The sequence below is a fragment of the Arachis hypogaea genome, chromosome 5, assembly GCF_003086295.3.
Source record: "Arachis hypogaea cultivar Tifrunner chromosome 5, arahy.Tifrunner.gnm2.J5K5, whole genome shotgun sequence".
NCBI classification, from domain to species: Eukaryota; Viridiplantae; Streptophyta; class Magnoliopsida; order Fabales; family Fabaceae; genus Arachis; species Arachis hypogaea.
The window spans coordinates 7,441,563-7,464,332 of record NC_092040.1 but is presented as its reverse complement, the minus strand read 5'-3'; the positions used below and the strand labels follow the sequence as shown (position 1 = coordinate 7,464,332).

The window sequence follows — 22,770 nt, the reverse complement described above, 5'->3', positions numbered from 1 at the left end:
TATGATGCCTAAATTACAACGTTAAATATTTATTCTAATTTTAGTGAATGAAATTAGCCAGATTCGCTTTGTCGGTGCTCACAGTTTAGCCTCCTTAGTCTTTACTCTTTAGTCATTCCAAACCCCATCCCCACTAAAAACTTTGGAAACGACCAAAGTAGAACTAGAAAATGCATTGGTGTGTGGGGGGTGTATACCACAAGGGTCAAATCCCAAGAAAAATTTGCAAAATTGAGTAATGAATGAGCAATGACATAGCTAGTAATGCCAATAAACATCGTGAATAATAGAATAATCAGAGTTTAAAGGAAACAATAGTAGTAAAATAAATTAAATGTCGCCCATAAAAGGGCCTCAAAAAGAAAATAAATGATACAAGAATGTCGTAACAACAAATATAATGCACACTCTCTCTTTAGAAGATCAAAACAAGGGAAGCCCAGCCCAAAGCTAAGCATCCCAACACCTTCTTCAAGCATCTGATGGATTCAGCTCCACTCTGCAATTCATATCAAGAAACCAAAATTTCAGATCCCAATGTTAATCACAGACACACACATTAAATAATCATCGAGCCCTAAACATGACATTCTCATATCACCGTTTTATTGTTTAACTAAATTACTTTCATACCCTAAACAAATAAAATATATTTTTGAAAACAAAAAAAGAAAAGAAACAGTAGCCAAAGTAAGACAAGGTTTGAGTTCAGTGAAAACCTTAAACTGACTTTGAAACTTTGAAGTCAACTAAAGTCTAAAACTAAAACAAATGAGTATATATCTGATTTCACTCCTCAGATCTGAAACTAACTATAGATCTGAAAAAGATGGACATGCAAAGATTAGAGAATGTACCTCGTCATTGGCAGAAGTAGAAGGACCAGGGGACGAAGCATCAGGAGCTCCCATCGGCGGTGCTGGAGGGCCAAGCAAATCCGGTGAGGGTGCAGGTGCACCGTGCTTCTTACCCTTCTTAGTCTTCTTCTTTGACTTCGTGGGAGCAGGAGCAACAGAAGGAACCTCAGCGCTTGGTGCTACCACAGGTGCTGGTGGAGAACTTACAGGAGGAGTGCTTGTCGGTGCGGGTGTAGGTGGAGACTTCGCCGGCGGCGAGCTGACGGGAGGAACCGGAGCTGGTGGAGAACTCACTGGTGCCGGTGGAGTGCTCACTGGAGCAGCCGCAGGTGGTGTCGATGCTGGAGCCTTGGCCACCGGAGCTGGAGTAACTGACTTTGACGGAGTTGCAGCTGGAGTTGACACCGGTGTTGCGGCGGCCTTCGGAGACGAAGCTGGCGGAGATGACTTGGGAGAAGCAACCGGCGCCGGTGATTTTGGCTTTGAAGAAGGAGCTTGTGCTTGAGCTGGAGATGCTGCTGGAGTAGTAGCAGCAGGAGTTGCCGGGGTTGTAGTCGGGGCTGCCGCCGGGGATTGACCTCCGACGCCGGCGACGACAATGCAGATCAATGCGAGGGAGAGAACACCTTTGCGATCCATTTTCCTTTCTTTTTTTTTTTGCAGACAGAGAAAGAGTGAGAGTGTGTTAGAGATGAAGGCCTTGGGGTTTGTAGCGGGTGCATTATATAGGCCCTTTTCTATCAGATTTTGACGTTGGAGATGCATCATTGTCAGAACAGAATGGACGGCAGTGATTAATCTAGATCGTGTGTGCGAGGTGGGTCCCGTGGATATGATGGGCCAGAAATAGCCGTTGGATCGACGTGTCCGGAATAGGGTGCAGAAGGTTCGTCTTTTGGGGCCCACTTGATGAGGAAACAAACAGATATTAGCGCGGCGTGGCGCTTCTCCCAGTCTGGACTGGGCCCGTTAGGCCCATTAGGCGCATGTGATTTTGGTTAGGGCAATGTTCTGGCTTTACGAATTATGATGCATTTCATTTTCTTGCAAGGTATGAACAAAAATGAGGCTGCCATGATTTTATTATTTATCTAAGTTTATGTTTCACTGGTTTCAATTTAAATTACAAATTTACAATATGTAGGGAAAGATCATAATCAACAAAAATCCAAATAAAATCTGATAAATTATACGCCTTATGTGAATGATGTAACATATAGTAATGTGATGGTTGTTGGACTATGTTGGTGATACAGCTGGGTTAGTGTTGGGTAGGGGGTATAATGAACCAATCACAATGTGCCAGAAAGGATTTGTTGCAATAATTGTTCGAAAGATTACAAGTTGGAGCTGGTAATATTACCGACACATTTTGTGGACCCCTCACGAACATGCCTTCAAGCTTTCAAGCCTTCAACTGGGCCTTCTCTACATTGTTATTTTAATTCTTGTTCCTACTTCTTTATGAATTCTGTTCTTAGTTCTTATATACATATGAATGTATCCTATAAATCAGTTATCCCATCAAAACAAAGCATATGATTAGAGAGTAAGACTTTTAACACCACTTCAAGCACTATAACAATTGATGATGTTTTATATGATTCAATTGATCACTTGCTTAGAGAATTATAAGTAATAGTTTATGCATTCTCCCTTTTTTGCGCTGGATGTTCCTGATTCCAATTTTTATAATAGGATAAGCTCTTCCGAAGATCTTAAGATCCCCAGTGGTTATAATGTCTTTTTAGTTCTTTAATTGCACCACATGATAGAAGATCATAAAGTACAATTAATTAAAAAATTTTGTTTGAGCGCTATAGTCAGGTGAAGTGTCTGATTCAACACCACCCCCAATCTTATTAGGTTTAACGGCTACGTGTATTAATGGCATAAATAAAACCTTTTCCAATTAGCCAGATTAGATAATAGACATATTCACCTCCTATCTAAATTTTGTGCGTTCTGCTTTTACTAATTAACTAGATTATGATGTGCAATGTGCGGAGAACTAAATTAATTATATTATATTATATAGTATAAATTTAAAATGTTAATATTATTTAAAGATATATTAGATAATACGTAAATAATATTAAATTTAGAATTTAATTTATAAAAAATATTCTATAACATATTCATTTAATTTGATAATTTATATATAATTTAGTAATATTATTATTCAACAAAAAAGATATAAAAAAATATACCGTTTTAATATAAATAATAATTATGCTTAACTGTTATTTTATAATTTAATTGAATAATAATATAAATTAAATTTAATTGATTAAGAACTTTAAAATTTTGTCTAGTAATATATAACTACTATTAATTTAAATTTTATAATAGTTGATCATAAATGATAATTTAAAATAAAAAATTAATTTAAAATTTAATAATTATAAAAAATGATACATAAATTAAATAATAAGTAATAAAAATATTCAATTAAAATTTATTCACTTGATTTCATATCATTATTTTTTATTTTTATTTTTATTTTTTAAATAGTTACTTTTATTTTTTTAATTTTTTTTTGGATTATATTTAAATACTATGATACATTTATAAAACCATTTTAGATAAAATTCAAGTATGAATATTATTAAATTTTTTATATGCGATAACAAAAAATGATATTTAATTTTTTAATTTTATTTTTTATGAATCACGATGATATGATGTATTTTCAACAATATTGTTATAACTAAATGATATTTAAAAAATATAAATTGTTGAAAAAAATAGAAGTGATATATAGGCTACAAATGTACTATATAATTTATGAATACAATTATACAAAGAAATAGAAAAATTAATGAATACAATCACACAATCACCTAATACATATGTTTAGTAAATTTAAAAAAAAACTATGGTCATCAATCAAATTCTAGTAGTGCAAAAATTTAGTAAGAATGGAGAAGGAGAAAGAAAAAGAGGTATAAAATTATGTGAGAGGAGATAAAGAAAATATGTGAATTAGATGTTGATTATATAATAAATATAAGAATGAGTGATGAGTATGAAAAGAGAAGAGAATGAATTAAATTTTAATTAAATTTATACCTATTAAAAAAAATTAACATTAATATTAAAAATAATAGTGTAATCTAAACGAATCCTATAATATTATAGAAAGATAGATTATTATGATGAGATAAAAGTACGATAAAAATCTTATGGCATAATGCAAGATAGAAGATTATATCACCTAGCCTAAAAAAAAAAATCTTATGTGATAACATAGAGTGAAATTAAATGTTTAAGAATGATTATAAAACTATCTTATGCTCTCTTTTAGTATATTATAACAAGTAATAAAAAAATTTAATTGAAGTTTATTCACTCAATTTCATATAATTAATTTTTATTTTTATTTTTTAAATAGTTAGTTTTGTTTTTTTTATTTTTTTTAGTTTATATTTAAATACTATAGTATAATAATAAAATTATTAGATAAAATACAGGTATGAATATTATTAATATTTTGATAGTTAAAAATGATATCTAATATTTTAATTTTATTTTTCATAAATCATGACAACATGTATTTTCAATGATGTTATTACAACTAAATGATATTAAAAAAATGTAAATTGTTGAAAGAAAAAAAAAGTGATATATAGGCGACAAAGACAATACATAACATATGAATACAATTACATAAAGAAATAGAAAAACTAATTAATACAATTGTTCATACCATGGCCCAATGATAAGGCCCAAGACCCAACGAAAGGCCCAATCCAAAGGATGGAGCCTCGTCCTATACCGAAATTCTCCCTAGAAGTCGGTTCTCAGCACGACTTACCCCAAAGAAGTCGAGGACAAAGATTAGCTGGCAGATAAACACTCAAATGAGTAACTGCCCCTAAAATCTCTCTACCCACTTCCAGAAGCCATATCGTAACCTCCCTAAGATAAAGGGACAGTTATACACTCAGAAAAGTGGAACTACTCCAACGGTGGTTATTGGTTCACCACTATAAATACACTGACATCCCTCACGTATCTCTAAGTCCCAATACTCTCTAGACCTGCTTGCACCCTTGCTGACTTAAGCGTCAGAGTGTCTTTACAGGTACCACCCCCATTCAATCGTACTCACAAGTCGGACGGAAGCCCAGAAGCACGATTCTCTTCGAAGGTTTCTCTCCACTAACGATTGGGCCAACCTAACGAGTCAAGCCCATTACCACCGGTTACCCAACGTAACATTGGCGCCGTTGCCGGGGAACCGAGAGATCAACCAGTAATGGCGGACAACTCACCAGAAGATGGACATACAGCGTCTGATTCCGAGCAAGAAAATCCAGATACCGGAAACAATGACGCAGACCTGACCCTTCATCAAGGAACCAGCGACCAGCATAAAGAAGGCACCTCTGGGCTCAAAAATCCAAAGGCAAATTCCTCGGAAGGACGAGAGTCCGGAAAGGAAGGGCCACCCTATGCAACCGAGCTAATGGGGCTAGTCCACAGCCACCAAGGTCGTCTGGAGCAACTGAAACAGGAACTAGAACGACAACGAGAGGCAGAGCGAAACCTCAGGGAGGAAATAGAACGACAAAAAGAGTTGGAAGAAAAACTCACAAAGCTTGAATCCTCCCTTAAAGGCCGAAACTCCCGCGGCAACCGAGAAGAGTCGCCCTTGGGAGGAGAGGACCCGTTCAGCGAGGACATAATGAGGGCGAAAGTTCCAAGAAACTTCAAAAGCCCTGTTATGAACCTCTATGACGGAACCACAGACCCAAAGCATCATTTAAGCAATTTTAAAAGTCGGATGTATTTGGCTGATGCTTCTGATGCAACACGTTGCAAGGCTTTTCCGACCATCCTGTAGCGGCGATGAAGTGGTTCGATAGCCTCCCTCCAAGGTCAGTTACCAGCTTTGAGGACCTCTCAAGAAAATTTCTGATGCGATTCTCCATCCAGAAGGATAAAGTAAAACACGCACCGAGCCTCCTGGGAGTTAAACAGGAAGTCGGGGAGCCTCTGCGTGATTACATGGAAAGGTTCAACAAAGCGTGTTTGGAAATTCAAGATCTGCCCACAGAGGCAGTTATCATGGGATTAGTAAATGGATTTAGGGAAGGACCCTTCTCACATTCCATATCAAAAAGGCACCCGACCTCTTTGAGTGATGTACAGGAGAGAGCGGAAAAGTACATCAACATGGAGGAAAATACCAGACTGAGAGAGTCGAGTTGGTGACCTGGGCACCCTCCCTCGATAAAAGAGAGGGAGAGGGAGCCCAAGAAGAAAGAAGACTTCGGTCTCGACAGACCCAGAAAATATCACTCTTATACTCCTCTAAAAGTTTCTATAGTGGACGTATACAGAGAAATTTGCAATACTGAAAGGCTACCGCCTCCCAGGCCCATTAAAAATAAAAAAGGGGGGAGTCGCAGCGATTACTGCGAGTACCATAAAATATATGGTCACTCGACAAACAACTGTTACGATCTCAAAAATGTGATAGAAAAGCTGGCCAGAGAAGGCCGACTTGATAGATATCGCATGGAAAGGTCGGACAATCATGGGAAGAGAAACCGAGATGACGCGGATAGAAGAGACCCACCACCGCAGACTCCGGAGAGACATATACATATGATCTCAGGCGGATTTGCGGGAGGGGGACTCACCAAATCCTCTCGCAAGAGACACCTCAAGCAAGTCTACCAGGTCGGGAGCGAATCGCCTGACCTTCCCACCATCTCATTTACAAAGGAGGATGGGCAAGGAGTAATCCCTGGACACGACGATCCAGTGGTGATAACCATGATCCTAGCCAATGCCCATCTCCACAGAACTCTAGTAGATCAAGGAAGCTCGGTGGACATCCTTTTCAAACCCGCATTTGACAAGCTAGGGTTGGATGAGAGGGAGCTAAGAGCCTACCCCGACACCTTATACGGGCTAGGCGACACGCCAATAAAGCCACTGGGATTCTTACCCCATCATACTACCTTTGGAAAGGGGAAAAAATCTAAAACTCTGAGTATAGACTTCATAGTCATCGACGTGGGGTCAGCATATAATGCCCTAATCGGAAGAGCTACCTTAAATCAACTCGGAGCGGTGGTATCCACCCCCCATCTCTGCATGAAATTCCCGACAACAGCGGGGGTAGCAACGGTGCAGGGAGACCAGAAATTGGCAAGAAGGTGCTACAATGAAAGCCTGAACCTGAGGGGAAAAGGCAAAGAGGTTCACACCATAGAGCTCGGCGGTGCAAGGGCCAAAGAAGAGTTGCGACCACAGCCAGGAGGAAAAACTGAGGAAATACAGGTCGGCAAAGAGGAGGGAAAAAATACCAAAATATGAGCCAACCTAGAGGAAACCCTGAAGCAAGGGTTGACTAAGCTCCTAAGAGACAATTCTGACCTCTTTTCCTGGAAAGCCTCCGACATGCCTGGGATAGATCCCGAGCTTATGTCCCACAAGCTCTCGGTGTATCCAAGATCCCAACCTGTACAACAGCGAAGGCACAAGCTCGGTCCAGAACGAGCCATAGTGGTGGAGGAGCAAGTACAGGCACTCCTAGAAGCTGGCTTCATCAGAGAAGTTAAATATCCAACATGGCTAGCAAATGTAGTGCTAGTCAAGAAGCAAAACGGCCAATGGAGGATGTGCGTTGACTACACTGACTTAAATAAGGCGTGTACCAAGGACCCTTATCCATTCCCAAGTATTGATACTCTAGTAGACTCTAGCTCGGGGTATCAATACTTGTCGTTCATGGATGCCTACTCGGGATATAATCAAATCCCTATGTATGAGCCAGACCAAGAGAAAACATCATTCATCACGCCCCAAGAAAATTTCTGCTACGTGGTCATGCCATTTGGATTAAAAAATGCAGGGGCCACATACCAAAGGCTGATGAACAAGGTGTTCGCCCCCCACCTCGGGAGCTTAATGGAAGTCTACGTAGACGACATGCTAGTAAAAACTAAGGAAGAAGCTGATCTCTTGACAGACCTCTCGCAAGTCTTTGACACCATAAGGTTACACGGGATGAGGCTAAATCCCGCAAAATGTACCTTCGCAGTGGAGGCCGGAAAATTCCTAGGGTTTATGCTGACGCAAAGAGGGATTGAAGCAAATCTCGATAAGTGTCAAGCTATACTGAAAATGAAGAGCCCGACTTGCTTAAGGGAGGTTCAACAACTAAATGGCCGACTTGCAGCCCTCTCTAGGTTCTTGGCAGGATCAGCATTAAAATCCCTTCCATTGTTCTCTTTATTAAGAAAGGAATGCCAGTTTGAATGGACTCCAGAATGTGAAGGAGCGTTCCAAGAGTTCAAAAGGTTCTTGAGCCAACCTCCAATCCTAACCCGACCTCTAGTTGGGGAAGATCTCGTCCTATATCTGTCCGTAGTAGACAAAGCTGTCGCATCAGCCCTGATAAGGGAGGACGAGGTCGGATAACATCCAGTGTACTTCATCAGCAAAGTTCTATAAGGCCCCGAACTAAGGTACCACAATCTGGAGAAATTTGCTTACTCCTTAGTAATAGCCTCATGGAGGCTACGGCCTTACTTTCAAGCTTATACGATAAGAGTCCGAACGAACCAACCCATGAAGCAAATCCTCCAAAAGATAGATGTTGCAGGGAGAATGGTTCAATGGGCAATAGAGCTCTCCAAGTTCGACTTGAAGTATGAAACTCGGACAGCAATCAAAGCCCAATGCCTCACCGACTTCATAGCAGAATACGCGGGATATCAAGAGAAAAAGCCAACTGCATGGGAACTTTATGTAGATGGATCCTCAAACAAGACAGGAAGTGGTGCAGGCATAATACTGGATGACGAAAGGGGAACCCAAATAGAGGTATCCCTCAAATTTAAATTCCCAGCTTCAAATAATCAGGCAGAATATGAAGCCCTGATTGCAGGATTAAAGCTGGCAGAAGAAGTCGGTGCAACAAAAGTGATGATATACAGTGATTCTCAAGTGGTGACCTCCCAGATAAATGGAGAGTATCAGGCTAAAGACCTGAACATGAAAAGATACTTGGAAAGAACTCTGGAATACCTCGGGCACTTTGCGGAAACCGAGGTTAAGCACATAACCCGGGATCTCAATAGCAGAGTGGTGGACGAAATTGTGATCACTATTCTCTAAGTTGTATGAAATTATTATTGTGGCACCAGTTGAATTCACAACTTCGTTCAACTAACCAGCAAGTGTACTGGGTCGTCCAAGTAATAAACCTTACGTGAGTAAGGGTCGATCCCACAGAGATTGTTGGTATGAAGTAAGCTATGGTCATCTTGTAGATCTCAGTTAGTGAGTGGAATCATAGGGTCAAATGGAATTAAACTGGATAAATAAAATAAGTAAAAGGGATAGAGTACTCATGCAGATTCATTGGTGGGAATTTCAGATAAGCGAATGGAGATACTGTATGGCTCAAGGACGCCTGCTCTCCCATTGCTTCAACTCAATCCTTCTTACTCCTTTCCATGGCAAGCTGTATGTAGGGCATCACCGTTGTCAATGGCTACATCCCATCCTCTCAGTGAAAACGTTCCTATGCTCTGTCACAGCACGGCTAATCATCTGTCGGTTCTCAATCAGGTTGGAATAGAATCCCTTGATTCTTTTGCGCTTGTCATCACGCCCAGCCTTCAGGAGTTTGAAGCTCGTCACAGTCATTCAATCATAGAATCCTACTCGGAATACCACAGACAAGGTTTAGACTTTCCGGATCCTCATGAATGCCGCCATCTATCTAACTTATACCACGAAGATTTTGTTGGGGAATCTAAGAGATACACATTCAAGCTCGGTTGCATGTAGAACGGAAGTGGTTGTCAATCACGTGCGTTCATAAGTGAGAATGATAATGAGGGTTACTTATCATCACATTCATCATGTTCTTGGGTACGAATGAATATCTTGGAATAAGAATAAAAGAGAATTGAATAAAAGACAATAGAATTGCATTAATACTTGAGGTACAGCAGAGCTCCACTCCCTTAATCTATGGTGTGCAGAAACTCCACCGTTGAAGATACATATGTGAAAGAGGTTCAGGCATGGCCGAATGGCCAGCCCTCTCCATGATCAAGTGACCGAATATTCAAGAGATTAAACTGTCAAAAGATGTCCAATACAATAGTAACTTATCCTATTTATACTAGACTAGCTACTAGGGTTTACATGAGTAAGTATTTGATGCATAAATCCACTTCCGGGGCCCACTTGGTGTATGCTTGGGCTGAGCTTGATCAATCCACGAGCTGAGGCTTCTCTTGGAGTTGAACTCCGAGTTATAACGTGTTTTGGGCGTTCAACTCCGGATCATGACGTTTTTCTGGCGTTTAACTCCAGATAGCAGCATGTACTTGGCGTTCAACGCCAAGTTACGTCGTCAATCTCCGAATAAAGTATGGACTATTATATATTGCTGGAAAGCCCTGGATGTCTACTTTCCAACGCCATTGAGAGCGTGCCAATTGGAGTTCTGTAGCTCCAGAAAATCCATTTCGAGTGCAGGGAGGTCAGATTCCAACAGCATCAGCAGTCCTTTTGTCAGCCTTCTTCAGAGTTTTGCTCAAATCCCTCAATTTCAGCCAGAATTTACCTGAAATCACAGAAAAACACACAAACTCATAGTAAAGTCCAGAAATGTGAATTTAACATAAAAACTAATGAAAACATCCCTAAAAGTAGCTCAAACTTACTAAAAACTATATAAAAACAATGCCAAAAAGCGTATAAATTATCCGCTCATCACAACACCAAACTTAAATTGTTGCTTGTCCCCAAGCAACTGAAAATCAAATAGGATAAAAGAAGAGAATATACTATAAATTCCAGAATATCAATGAATATTAATTTAATTAAATGAGCGGGACTTGTAGCTTTTTGCTTCTGAATAGTTTTGGCATCTCACTTTTTCCTTTGAAGTTCAGAGTGATTGGCGTCTCTGGGAACTCAGAATTTCGGATAGTGTTATTGACTTTCCTAGTTAAGCATGTTGATTCTTGAACACAGCTACTTATGAGTCTTGGCCGTGGCCCTAAGCACTTTGTTTTCCAGTATTACCACCGGATACATCAATGCCACAGACACATAACTGGGTGAACCTTTTCAGATTGTGACTCAGCTTTGCTAGAGTCCCCAGTTAGTGGTGTCCAGAGCTCTTAAGCACACTATTTTGCTTTGGATCACGACTTTAACCACTTAGTCTCAAGCTTTTCACTTGGACCTTCATGACACAAGCACATGGTTAGGGACAGCTTGATTTAGCCGCTTAGGCCTGGATTTTATTTCCTTGGGCCCTCCTATCCATTGATGCTCAAAGCCTTGGATCCTTTTTTACCCTTGCCTTTTGGTTTTAAGGGCTATTGGCTTTTTCTACTGCTTCCTTCTTTTTCTTTCTATTTTTTTTGAAAGCTTCCTTTTTCACTGCTTTTTCTTGCTTCAAGAATCAATTTCATGATTTTTCAGATCATCAATAACATTTCTCTTTGTTCATCATTCTTTCAAGAGCCAACAATTTTAACACTCATAAACAACAAGATCAAAAATATGCACTGTTCAAGCATTCATTCAGAAAACAAAAAGTATTGCCACCACATCAATATAATTAAATTAAATTCAAGGATAAATTCGAAATTCATGTACTTCTTGTTCTTTTGAATTAAAACATTTTTCATTTAAGAGAGGTGAAGGATTAATGGATTTTATTCATAGCTTTAAGGCATGGTTACATACTAATGATCATGAAATAAAGACACAAAAACATAGATAAACACAATACTAAAAACCGAAAACAGAAAGAAAAATTAAAGAACAAGGAATGAATCCACCTCTAGTGGCGTCTTCTTCTTGAAGGACCAATGATGTTCTTAAGCTCTTCTATGTCCCTTCCTTGCCTTTGTTGCTCCTCCCTCATTGCTCTTTGATCTTCTCTTATTTCTTGGAGAATGATGGAGTGCTCATGATGTTCCACCCTTAATTGTTCCACATTATGGTTCAAATCTTCTAAGGAGGTGTTGAATTACTCCCAATAGTTGTTGGGAGGAAAGTGCATTCCTTGAGGCATCTCAGGAATTTGTTGATGATGAGCTTCCTCATGCACCTCTTGAGGGCCGTGAGGAACTTCTCTTGCTTGCTCCATCCTTTTCTTGGTGATGGGCTTGTCTTCTTCAATGGAGACATCTCCTTCTATGATAACTCCAGCTGAGTAACATAGATGGCAAATAAGGTGAGGGAAGGCTAGCCGTGCCATGGGTGAGGACTTGTCGGCTATTTTGTAGAGTTCATTGGAGATGACCTCATGAACTTCTACTTCCTCTCCAATCATGATGCTATGGATCATGATGGCCCGATCCACAGTAACTTCAGATCGGTTGCTAGTAGGAATGATGGATCTTTGGATGAACTCCAACCATCCTCTAGCCACAGGCTTGAGGTCCAGTCTTCTTAGTTGGACTGGCTTGCCTTTGGAGTCTATTCTCCATTGGGCTCCTTCCACACATATGTCCATAAGGACTTGGTCCAACCTTTGATTAAAGTTGACCCTTCTAGTGTAGGGGCGTTCATCTCCTTGCATCATAGGCAAGTGAAACGCCAACCTCACATTTTCCGGACTAAAATCTAAGTATTTCCCCCGAACCATTGTGATATAGTTCTTTGGATTCGGGTTCATACTTTGATCATGGTTCCTAGTGATCCATGCATTGGCATAGAACTCTTGAACCATCAATATTCCGACTTGTTGCATGGGGTTGGCTAGGACTTCCCAACCTCTTCTTTGGATTTCATGTCGGATTTCCGGATACTCATTCTTTTTGAGCTTGAAAGGGACCTCGGGGATCACCTTCTTCTTTGCCACAACATCATAGAAGTGGTCTTGATGGCTCTTGGAGATGAATCTTTCCTTCTCCCATGACTCGGAGGTGGAAGCTTTTGTCTTCCCTTTTCCTTTTCTAGAGGATACTCCGGCCTTTGGTGCCATTGATGGTAATGGAAAAACAAAAAGCTTATGCTTTTACCACACCAAACTTAAATATTTGCTCGCCCTCGAGCAAGAAAGAAAAGAAGAGTAGAAGAAGAAGAAGAGAATATGGTAGAGAGGGGAAGAAGTAGGTTCGGCTATGTGGGAGAAGAAGGGGTTGTTTTGTGTGAAAATGAAGTAGAATGGAAGGGTATTTATAGGGAGAGGGGAGGGTGGGTGTTCGGTCATTTTGGGTGGGAATGGGTGGGAAATTGAATTTGAATTGTATGAAGGTAGGTGGGGTTTATGGGGAAGAGTGGGTTGATGTGAATGGTGAATGGGGTAATTGGGAAGAGGAATTGAAGTGATTGGTGAAGGTTTTTTGGGAAGTGTGACATGGGAAAGAGTGAAATGAGATTAGGATTAAAAGAAAAGGTGGGAATATGGTAGGTGGGGATCCTGTGGGGTCCACAGATCCTGAGGTGAAAAGAAATACCATTCCTTCACCATATAGGCATGTAAATTGCCTTCGGGCATCATTCTGGCGTTCAAACGCCCATTGGTGCACGTTCTGGGCGTTCAACGCCCATGTAATGCATGTTTCTGGCGTTGAACGCCAGTTTCATGCATGTTTCTGGCGTTTAACGCCAGCTTGTCTCCTCCAGGCACATTCCTGGCGTTCAGCGCCAGGATGTTGCTTGTTTCTGGCGTTCAGCGCCAGAATGGTGCTCTGTTCTGGCGTTGAACGCCAGCCAGATGCATCTTACTGGCGTTGAACGCCAGTCTGTGCTACCTCCAGGGTGAGAAATTTTTTTCTTCTGTTTTTTGACTCTGTTTTTAATTTTTTTGATTTTTTCGTGACTCCTCATGATCATGTACCTAATAAAACACAAAATAACAATAAAAATAAAAATTAGATAAATAAAATTGGGTTGCCTCCCAACAAGCGCTTCTTTAATGTCAATAGCTTGACAGTGGCTCTCATGGAGCCACAAGGTGATCAGGTCAATGTTAGTGTGTAGTCCCAACACCAAACTTAGAGTTTGGATATGGGGTCTGAACACCAAACTTAGAGTTTGGTTGTTGTTTCACAACACCAAACTTAGAGTTTGACTGTGTGGGCTCTTCTTGACTCTGAACTGGGAGAAGCTCTTCATGCTTACTCTCTTCTGTCACAGAGGGATGGCCATGTGCCTTAAACACAAGGTAGTCCCCATTCAATTGAAGGACTAATTCACCTCTGTTGACATCTATCACAGCTCCTGCTGTGGCTAGGAAAGGTCTTCCTAGGATGATGCATTCATCATCTTCCTTCCTAGTGTCTAGGATTATGAAATCAGCAGGGATGTAAAGGCCTTCAACCTTTACTAGCACGTCCTCTACTATTCCATAAGCTTGTCTCAATGACTTATCTGCCAATTGCAATGAGAACAAGGCAGGTTGTACCTCAATGATCCCCAGCTTCTCCATTACAGAGAGTGGCATAAGATTTATCCCTGACCCCAGATCACATAGAGCTTTTTCAAAGCTCATGGTGCCAATGGTACAAGGTATTAAGAACTTGCCAGGATCTTGTTTCTTTTGAGGTAGAGTTTTCTGAATCCAAGTATCTAGTTCACTAATGAGCAAGGGAGGTTCACTTTCCCAAGTCTCATTACCAAACAGCTTGGCATTCAGCTTCATGACAGCTCCTAAATATTGAGCAACTTGCTCTCCAGTCACATCTTCATCCTCTTCAGAGGAAGAATAGTCTTCAGAGCTCATGAATGGCAGAAGGAGATTTAATGGAATCTCTATGGTCTCTAGATGAGCCTCAGATTCCTCTGGATCCTTAATAGGAAATTCCTTCTTGCTTGAAGGACGTCCCAGGAGGTCTTCCTCACTAGGATTTTCGTCCTCCTCCTCCCTAGTGCATTCGGCCACTTTGATCAAATCAATGGCCTTGCACTCTCCTTTTGGATTCTCTTCTGTATTGCTTGGGAGAATACTGGGAGGAGTTTCAATGACTTTCTTACTCAGCTGGCCCACTTGTGCCTCCAAATTTCTAATGGAGGATCTTGTTTCATTCATGAAACTGAAAGTGGCTTTTGACAGATCAGAGACAATATTGGCTAAATTAGAAGTGTTTTGTTCTGAATTCTCTGTCTATTGCTGAGAAGATGATGGATATGGCTTACTATTGCTCAGCCTATTGCGTCCACCATTGTTAAAGCCTTGTTGAGGCTTTTGTTGATCCTTCCAGGAGAAATTTGGGTGATTTCTCCATGATGGATTATAGGTGTTTCCATAAGGTTCACCCATGTAATTAACTTCTGCCATGGCAGGGTTCTCAGGATCATAAGCTTCTTCAGAAGCTACCTCTCTAGTACTGTTGGATGCATGTTGCAATCCATTCAGATTTTGAGAGATTATGTTGACCTATTGAGTCAACATTTTGTTCTGAGCCAATATGGCATTCAGAGCATCAATTTCAAGAACTCCTTTCTTCTGAGGTATCCCATTATTCACGGAATTCCTCTCAGAGGTATACATGAACTGGTTGTTTGCAACCATGTCAATGAGTTCTTGAGCCTCTTCAGGCGTTTTCTTCAGGTGAATAGATCCACCTGCAGAATGGTCCAATGACATTTTCGAAAATTCAGAGAGACCATAATAGAATATATCTAATAGGGTCCATTCTGAAAACATGTCAGATGGACATCTTTTGGTCAGCTGCTTGTATCTTTCCCAAGCTTCATAGAGGGATTCACCATCTTTTTGTTTGAAGGTTTGAACATCCACTCTCAGCTTGCTCAGCTTTTGAGGAGGAAAGAATTTATCCAAGAAGGCAGTGACCAGCTTATCCCAGAAGTCCAGGCTATCCTTAGGTTGTGAATCCAACCATATTCTAGCTCTGTCTCTTACTGCAAAAGGGAAAAGCATGAGTCTGTAGACTTCAGGATCAACTCCATTCGTCTTTACAGTCTCACAGATCTGCAAGAACTCAGTTAAAAACTGATAAGGATCTTCAAATGGAAGTCCATAAAACTTGCAGTTTTGTTGCATTAATGCAACTAGTTGAGGCTTAAGCTCAAAGTTATTGGCTCCAATGGCAGGAATGGAGATGCTTCTTCCATCAAACTTGGACGTTGGCTTTGTGAAGTCACCAAGCATTCTCCTTGCATTATTATTATTATTATTTTCGGCTGCCATCTCCTTCTCTTGTTCGAAAATTTCTGAAAGGTTATTTCTGGATTGTTGTAATTTAGCTTCTCTTAATTTTCTCTTCAGAGTCCTTTCAGGTTCTGGATCAACTTCAACAAGAGTGCCTTTTTCCCTGTTCCTGCTCATATGAAAGAGAAGAAAACAAGAAAAGAAAGAGGAATCCTCTATGTCACAGTATAGAGATTCCTTTATGTTAGTAGAAGAAGAAAGGGGTAGAAGAATCCAAATACAAGGGATATAAGAAGTTCGGATTCTTAGATGAAGAGAGGTAAAGAAAAGTGTTAGTAATTAATTAATTAAATAGAATAAGAGAAGAGAAGAGAAATTTCGAAAATAATTTTTGAAAAAGGAGTTAGTAATTTTCGAAAATTAGAGATAAGATAAGATTAAAATTAAAATTTAAAACAAAAAGAATTTTTGAAAAAGAGATGAGATATTTTTGAAAATTAGAGAGGAAAAAGTAGTTAGTTGGTTTTGAAAAAGATAAGAAATAAACAAAAAGTTGTTTAGTTGATTGAAAAAGATAAGAAGATAAGAAGTTAGATAAGATATTTTGAAATCAAATTTTGAAAAAGATAAAATTTTTTTGAAAAAGATAAGGTAAAAGATAAAAAGATATATTTGAAAAAGATATTTTGAAAAAGATTTAATTTTAAAAATAATTTCACTAACAAGAAACTACAAGATAAGATTCTAGAACTTAAAGATTGAACCTTTCTTAACAAGAAAGTAACAAACTTCAAATTTTTGAACCAATCACATTAATTGTTTAGCTAATTTTCGAAAATTTGATATAAAGATAAGAAAAAGATTTTGAAAAAATAATTTTGAAATTTTCGAAAATTATAAAAAAATGAAAAAGATATGATTTTTGAAAAAGATTTTGAAAAGATAAGATTTTTAAAATTGAAATTTTGACTTGACTTGTAAGAAACAACTAATTTTGAAAAATTTTTGACTAAGTCAACCCAAAATTTCGAAAATTTGGAGGAAAATAAGGAAAAGATATTTTTTTTTATTTTTGAATTTTTAAAGAAAAACACAAAAATGACCCAAAACATGAAAATTTTGGATCAAGACACAAGATGCATGCAAGAATGCTATGAATGTCAAGATGAACACCAAGAACACTTTGAAGATCATGATGAACATCAAGAACATAATTTTAAAAATTTTTTTGATGCAAAGAAAACATGCAAGACACCAAACTTAGAAATCTTTAATGCATGGAAAATATGAATGCAAAAGTGCACATGAAAAACAACAAAAGACACAAAACAAGAAATCATCAAGATCAAACAAGAAGACTTGTCAAGAACAACTTGAAGATCATGAAGAACACTATGAATGCATGAAATTTTCGAAAAAATGCAAGAAAAATTTTAAAAGCATGCAATTGACACCAAACTTAAAAATTAACACAAGACTCAAACAAGAAACACAAAATATTTTTTTTTATTTTTATGATTTTCTAATTTTTTTGTATTTTTATTTAATTTTTTCGAAAAAAAACATTTTTGGAAAAACGAAAAAGAAAAGAAAAATTTTTGAAAAAGATTTTTGAAAAGAAAATTACCCAATCTGAGCAACAAGATGAACCGTCAGTTGTCCATACTCGAACAATCCCCGACAACGGCGCCAAAAACTTGATGGACGAAATTGTGATCACTATTCTCTAAGTTGTATGAAATTATTATTGTGGCACCAGTTGAATTCACAACTTCGTTCAACTAACCAGCAAGTGTACTGGGTCGTCCAAGTAATAAACCTTACGTGAGTAAGGGTCGATCCCACAGAGATTGTTGGTATGAAGCAAGCTATGGTCATCTTGTAGATCTCAGTTAGTGAGTGGAATCATAGGGTCAAATGGAATTAAATTGGATAAATAAAATAAGTAAAAGGGATAGAGTACTCATGCAGATTCATTGGTGGGAATTTCAGATAAGCGAATGGAGATACTGTATGGCTCAAGGACGCCTGCTCTCCCATTGCTTCAACTCAATCCTTCTTACTCCTTTCCATGGCAAGCTGTATGTAGGGCATCACCGTTGTCAATGGCTACATCCCATCCTCTCAGTGAAAACGTTCCTATGCTCTGTCACAGCACGGCTAATCATCTGTCGGTTCTCAATCAGGTTGGAATAGAATCCCTTGATTCTTTTGCGCTTGTCATCACGCCCAGCCTTCAGGAGTTTGAAGCTCGTCACAGTCATTCAATCATAGAATCCTACTCGGAATACCACAGACAAGGTTTAGACTTTCCGGATCCTCATGAATGCCGCCATCTATCTAACTTATACCACGAAGATTCTGTTGGAGAATCTAAGAGATACACATTCAAGCTCGGTTGCATGTAGAACGGAAGTGGTTGTCAATCACGTGCGTTCATAAGTGAGAATGATAATGAGGGTTACTTATCATCACATTCATCATGTTCTTGGGTACGAATGAATATCTTGGAATAAGAATAAAAGAGAATTGAATAAAAGACAATAGAATTACATTAATACTTGAGGTACAGCAGAGTTCCACTCCCTTAATCTATGGTGTGCAGAAACTCCACCATTGAAGATACATAAGTGAAAGAGGTTCAGGCATGGCCGAATGGCCAGTCCTCTCCATGATCAAGTGACCGAATATTCAAGAGATTAAACTGTCAAAAGATGTCCAATACAATAGTAACTTATCCTATTTATACTAGACTAGCTACTAGGGTTTACATGAGTAAGTATTTGATGCATAAATCCACTTCCGGGGCCCACTTGGTGTATGCTTGGGCTGAGCTTGATCAATCCACGAGCTGAGGCTTCTCTTGGAGTTGAACTCCGAGTTATAACGTGTTTTGGGCGTTCAACTCCGGATCATGACGTTTTTCTGGCGTTTAACTCCAGACAGCAGCATGTACTTGGCGTTCAACGCCAAGTTACGTCGTCAATCTCTGAATAAAGTATGGACTATTATATATTGCTGGAAAGCCCTGGATGTCTACTTTCCAACGCCGTTGAGAGCGCGCCAATTGGAGTTCTGTAGCTCCAGAAAATCCATTTCGAGTGCAGGGAGGTCAGATTCCAACAGCATCAGCAGTCCTTTTGTCAGCCTTCTTCAGAGTTTTGCTCAAATCCCTCAATTTCAGCCAGAATTTACCTGAAATCATAGAAAAACACACAAACTCATAGTAAAGTCCAGAAATGTGAATTTAACATAAAGACTAATGAAAACATCCCTAAAAGTAGCTCAAACTTACTAAAAACTATATAAAAACAATGCCAAAAAGCGTATAAATTATCCGCTCATCACAGAGCAGACGCCCTCTCCAAGTTAGCAAGTACCAAGCCAGGAGGGAATAATAGAAGCTTGATCCAAGAAACTCTCCAAGAACCCCCTGTGGTAAAAGTAGAGTACAAACGAGATGTCCTTGAAGTAACTGGGCTAAACCTCGGATGGATGAATCCCTTGGTCGAATACCTAAGATTCGACATCCTCCCTAAAGAGGAAAAAGAGATTAAGAAAATCCGGGGGGAAGCACAACATTACACTCTGGTGAAAAATATCCTTTATAAAAGAGGAATATCAACGCCATTGTTGAAGTGTGTACCGACCTCAAGTACCACTGAAGTACTAGAAGAGGTTCATAATGGGATCTGCGGAAACCATCTCGGAGCCAAGTCGCTAGCTAGGAAAGTAATCCGAGCTAGATTCTACTGGCCGACCTTGCAGAAAGATGCCACAGAATTTGTGAAAAAGTGCCAACCATGCCAAATGCATGCAAATTTCCACGTGGCTCCCCCTGATGAGCTCATTAGTATAACTTCTCCATGGCCCTTCGCAAAGTGGGGAATGGATTTGTTAGGTCCTTTTCCCCAAGCGCCAGGACAAGTCAAATACTTAATCGTAGGAATAGATTACTTCACAAAGTGGATAAAAGCAGAACCATTAGCCACCATCACAGCCCAAAGAAGTCAGAGGTTCCTCTACAAAAATATCATCACAAGGTATGAAATACCTTATTCCATTACTACAGATAACGGAACCCAGTTCACCGACTCCACCTTTAGAAACCTAGTGGCCAGTATGAAGATCAAACACCAGTTCACCTCGGTGGAACATCCCCAAGCAAATGGACAAGTCGAGGCAGCCAACAAAGTCATATTGGCAGGGCTAAAGAAAAGACTACAAGATGCAAAAGGAGCCTGGATAGAGGAGCTCCCCCAAGTGTTGTGGGCTTACCGGACGACACCACAATCTGCCACTGGAGAAATGCCCTTCCGACTTGTCTATGGTGTAGAAGCTATAATACCAGTGGAAATCAGTGAACAAAGCCCAAGGGTGATCGTCCATGATGAAATCGGGAACATACAGGGGCACAAAGAGGAACTTGATTTGCTCCCCGAAGTCCGAGAGCAAGCCCAGATAAGAGAAGCAACATTGAAACAAAGGATGACTATCAGGTACAACAAAAAAGTCATTCGGAGGAGCTTCACCCCAAATGACTTGGTCTTAATCAGAAATGACATAGGAGTCAACAAGTCTGGGGAAGGAAAGCTCGCCGCTAATTGGAAGGGACCATACAAGATTAGGGAAGTACTAGGAAAAGGCTATTATAAGGTTACCAAGGTCATGGCATGCTTGTAACATGAAAATGTACTATAGTTAAATGCAAACTCTACTCCCTGATGTACTCTTTTCCCAACTTCACGATTTTTTCCCAAAAATCAAAGGATTTTTTCTGAAGAAGGGTTTTTAATGAGGCATCACAGTAGAGACTAAGGGGGAATAGATTATTAAAAACCCTTAGTAGCAGTAAGGTACCTTCCCAAGTAAATAAATATATTTTACAATATCTCTTATAAATTCCTTCTCGTCTGTTTTTCTTTCTACGAAACGCGCCGACTTAAGCTCGACAAAACGTGAAAATCCCATGAACCGACCTAGATGGTCGTCAGGATAAAACGACGAGGTACAAGTCGGTGTAAAGAGATTATAAAAGTTGATCATGAGAAACTCGGAGACACTCCAACTCATAAGTCGAGATGAAAAACCGAGTAGGAGACAAAATGCATCGCAAAAATAACCTAAGTCATAGGAACTCAATGAATCAAAAAATTGAGTATAAGGAATACCAAAAAGAGATCGAAAAACCTATTAAAAAGCCAAAGCTAAAGGCTGTCCTAAGCCCTTAAAAGAAAAAGGCTCAAAAGGGACAGACAACCTAGAAAAATGTTTTCAAAAGATCAAAGGGGTTTTAACTAAAATCCTTATCCAAAAAAGGGTATTTTTTGTTAAACTTAAACCCTTATCCAAAAAGGATATTTCCAAGTATTTTTCGTTTACGGCCTTAAAAGGCCAAGGAAAATGTCAACCAAGTCACCACCACAAACATAAAAAAAGAGTTTAAAAAAAAGAGGGGACCCACAGGCCGGGCCCCCATATAGCCAACAAGTTTTTTAGAGAACATCACCACCAGAGTTGGGAACAGTAGTCGGAGCGCCATCAGGACCAGGGAGAGAAGTGTCCATAGGAGACGGAGAGGAGGTTCTGTGAGACCTTGAGGAACTCGGAGCATCCTTTGGAGAGGAGGGGACTCAATGATTCTCTGTCCCCGAGTCTTCAAATCTGACTCAGAGACAACCTCGGGAGCAGGAGGAGAAACTATGGCACCATCAATGACGACCTTGTCAGGATCCAAAGGAGAGAGATCCAGGTCGGGAGCAAGGACTCCGACCTGCTCCTTAAAAATCCTCCAGGCCTCCTCGGCTCCTTCAGCAATAGAGTCATCCAACTCGGCGTAAGCATTCTGAGAATTCAACAAATCCTTCCTCACCCCCACGAGGTCCTCGAACAAGCTCGAATAACTCTCCTGCGCCTTCTTCCTCAAGCCCTCCTCCATATTGTATTGGGCTTGTAACTTGCTCTCCTTCTCCCGAAGGCCATCCCTCTCCTCCTTCAACTTAGCGACCTCCTCCTTCAACTCCTTCCCATATTTCTGATATACGAGAAGCCTTTTCTCCAACTCTTCAACCCTCGAGGTTGAACCCAGAGAGCTAAGAGGAGTCTTCTCAAAAATATCAAGAAACTTGGAGCACACCGTCGCCGCCCTGATATTCTCTTGAGCCAGAATGGTGGGGTGGTTCCGGATAGAAACATCATCCATACCTATAGGGGTATGGGGATAGATGTGTTTTCGGATAAATGCAGGAGCATCCACCTTAGCATCACCTTCAAAAGAAGAGCTAGACTCTAAAGTCTTACGCTTCTTCTTCTCTGACTCAGGAGAAGGTCGGGGGAGAGGGGGCGGCTGAGAAGAAGCCGAGGAGGAAATGACGATGGGTTGAGAAGGAGTCCCCAAACTTCGGGAAGAAGGGGGAGGAGGAGGAAGAGGAAAGCTAGTTACCCTGCCGCCGCCAGCCCTGGCACGGGACCTCGCCTTGGCCTCCTGGACTCTCTGGTAATATTCACTGGAATTCTTCTTCGCCATCTCTGTAAAAAAACAATTAGTAGCCCAAAAAGTCAGACAAGTCGACAAAAACAAGTCGCAAGTCGGAAACAAAGCAGAAAAATAAAAGCTACCTAGTTGTGTCTGGATAAAGGTCGGCGACCCCTGGAGAAATTTTTTGGTATCCAGATATGGGGCCCTCCCCCACACTTCTCGGAGGAACCCCACAATGGCTGCCTCCACTTCATTTAGATCGTCCAAACCATATTTCTCACAGGGGGAGGCCTCTAGCCAGTATAGAGGAAAGCGAG

At 40.0% G+C, this 22,770-nt stretch overlaps 1 protein-coding gene across 1 annotated transcript; it reads right to left on the bottom strand.

Annotated features, from left to right (window-relative positions):
* Positions 1 to 262: 262 nt before the first annotated feature.
* LOC112800527 (uncharacterized) lies at positions 263 to 1,916 on the bottom strand. Its single transcript, XM_025842852.3, has 2 exons — positions 858 to 1,916; positions 263 to 499 (listed from the first exon to the last, which is right to left on the bottom strand). The coding sequence occupies exons 1-2, from the start codon at positions 1,623 to 1,625 to the stop codon at positions 416 to 418; spliced, it is 852 nt and encodes a 283-aa protein (XP_025698637.2). The 5' UTR covers positions 1,626 to 1,916; the 3' UTR covers positions 263 to 415.
* Positions 1,917 to 22,770: the final 20,854 nt, after the last annotated feature.

Excerpts from the sequence above, each read along its gene's own strand:
- LOC112800527 (XM_025842852.3), bottom strand. The coding sequence starts at position 1,625 with ATGATGCATCTCCAACGTCAAAATCTGATAGAAAAGGGCCTATATAAT. Across the intron at positions 500-857 it reads CTACTTCTGCCAATGACGAG|AGTGGAGCTGAATCCATCAG; the intron begins GTACATTCTCTA and ends TATGAATTGCAG.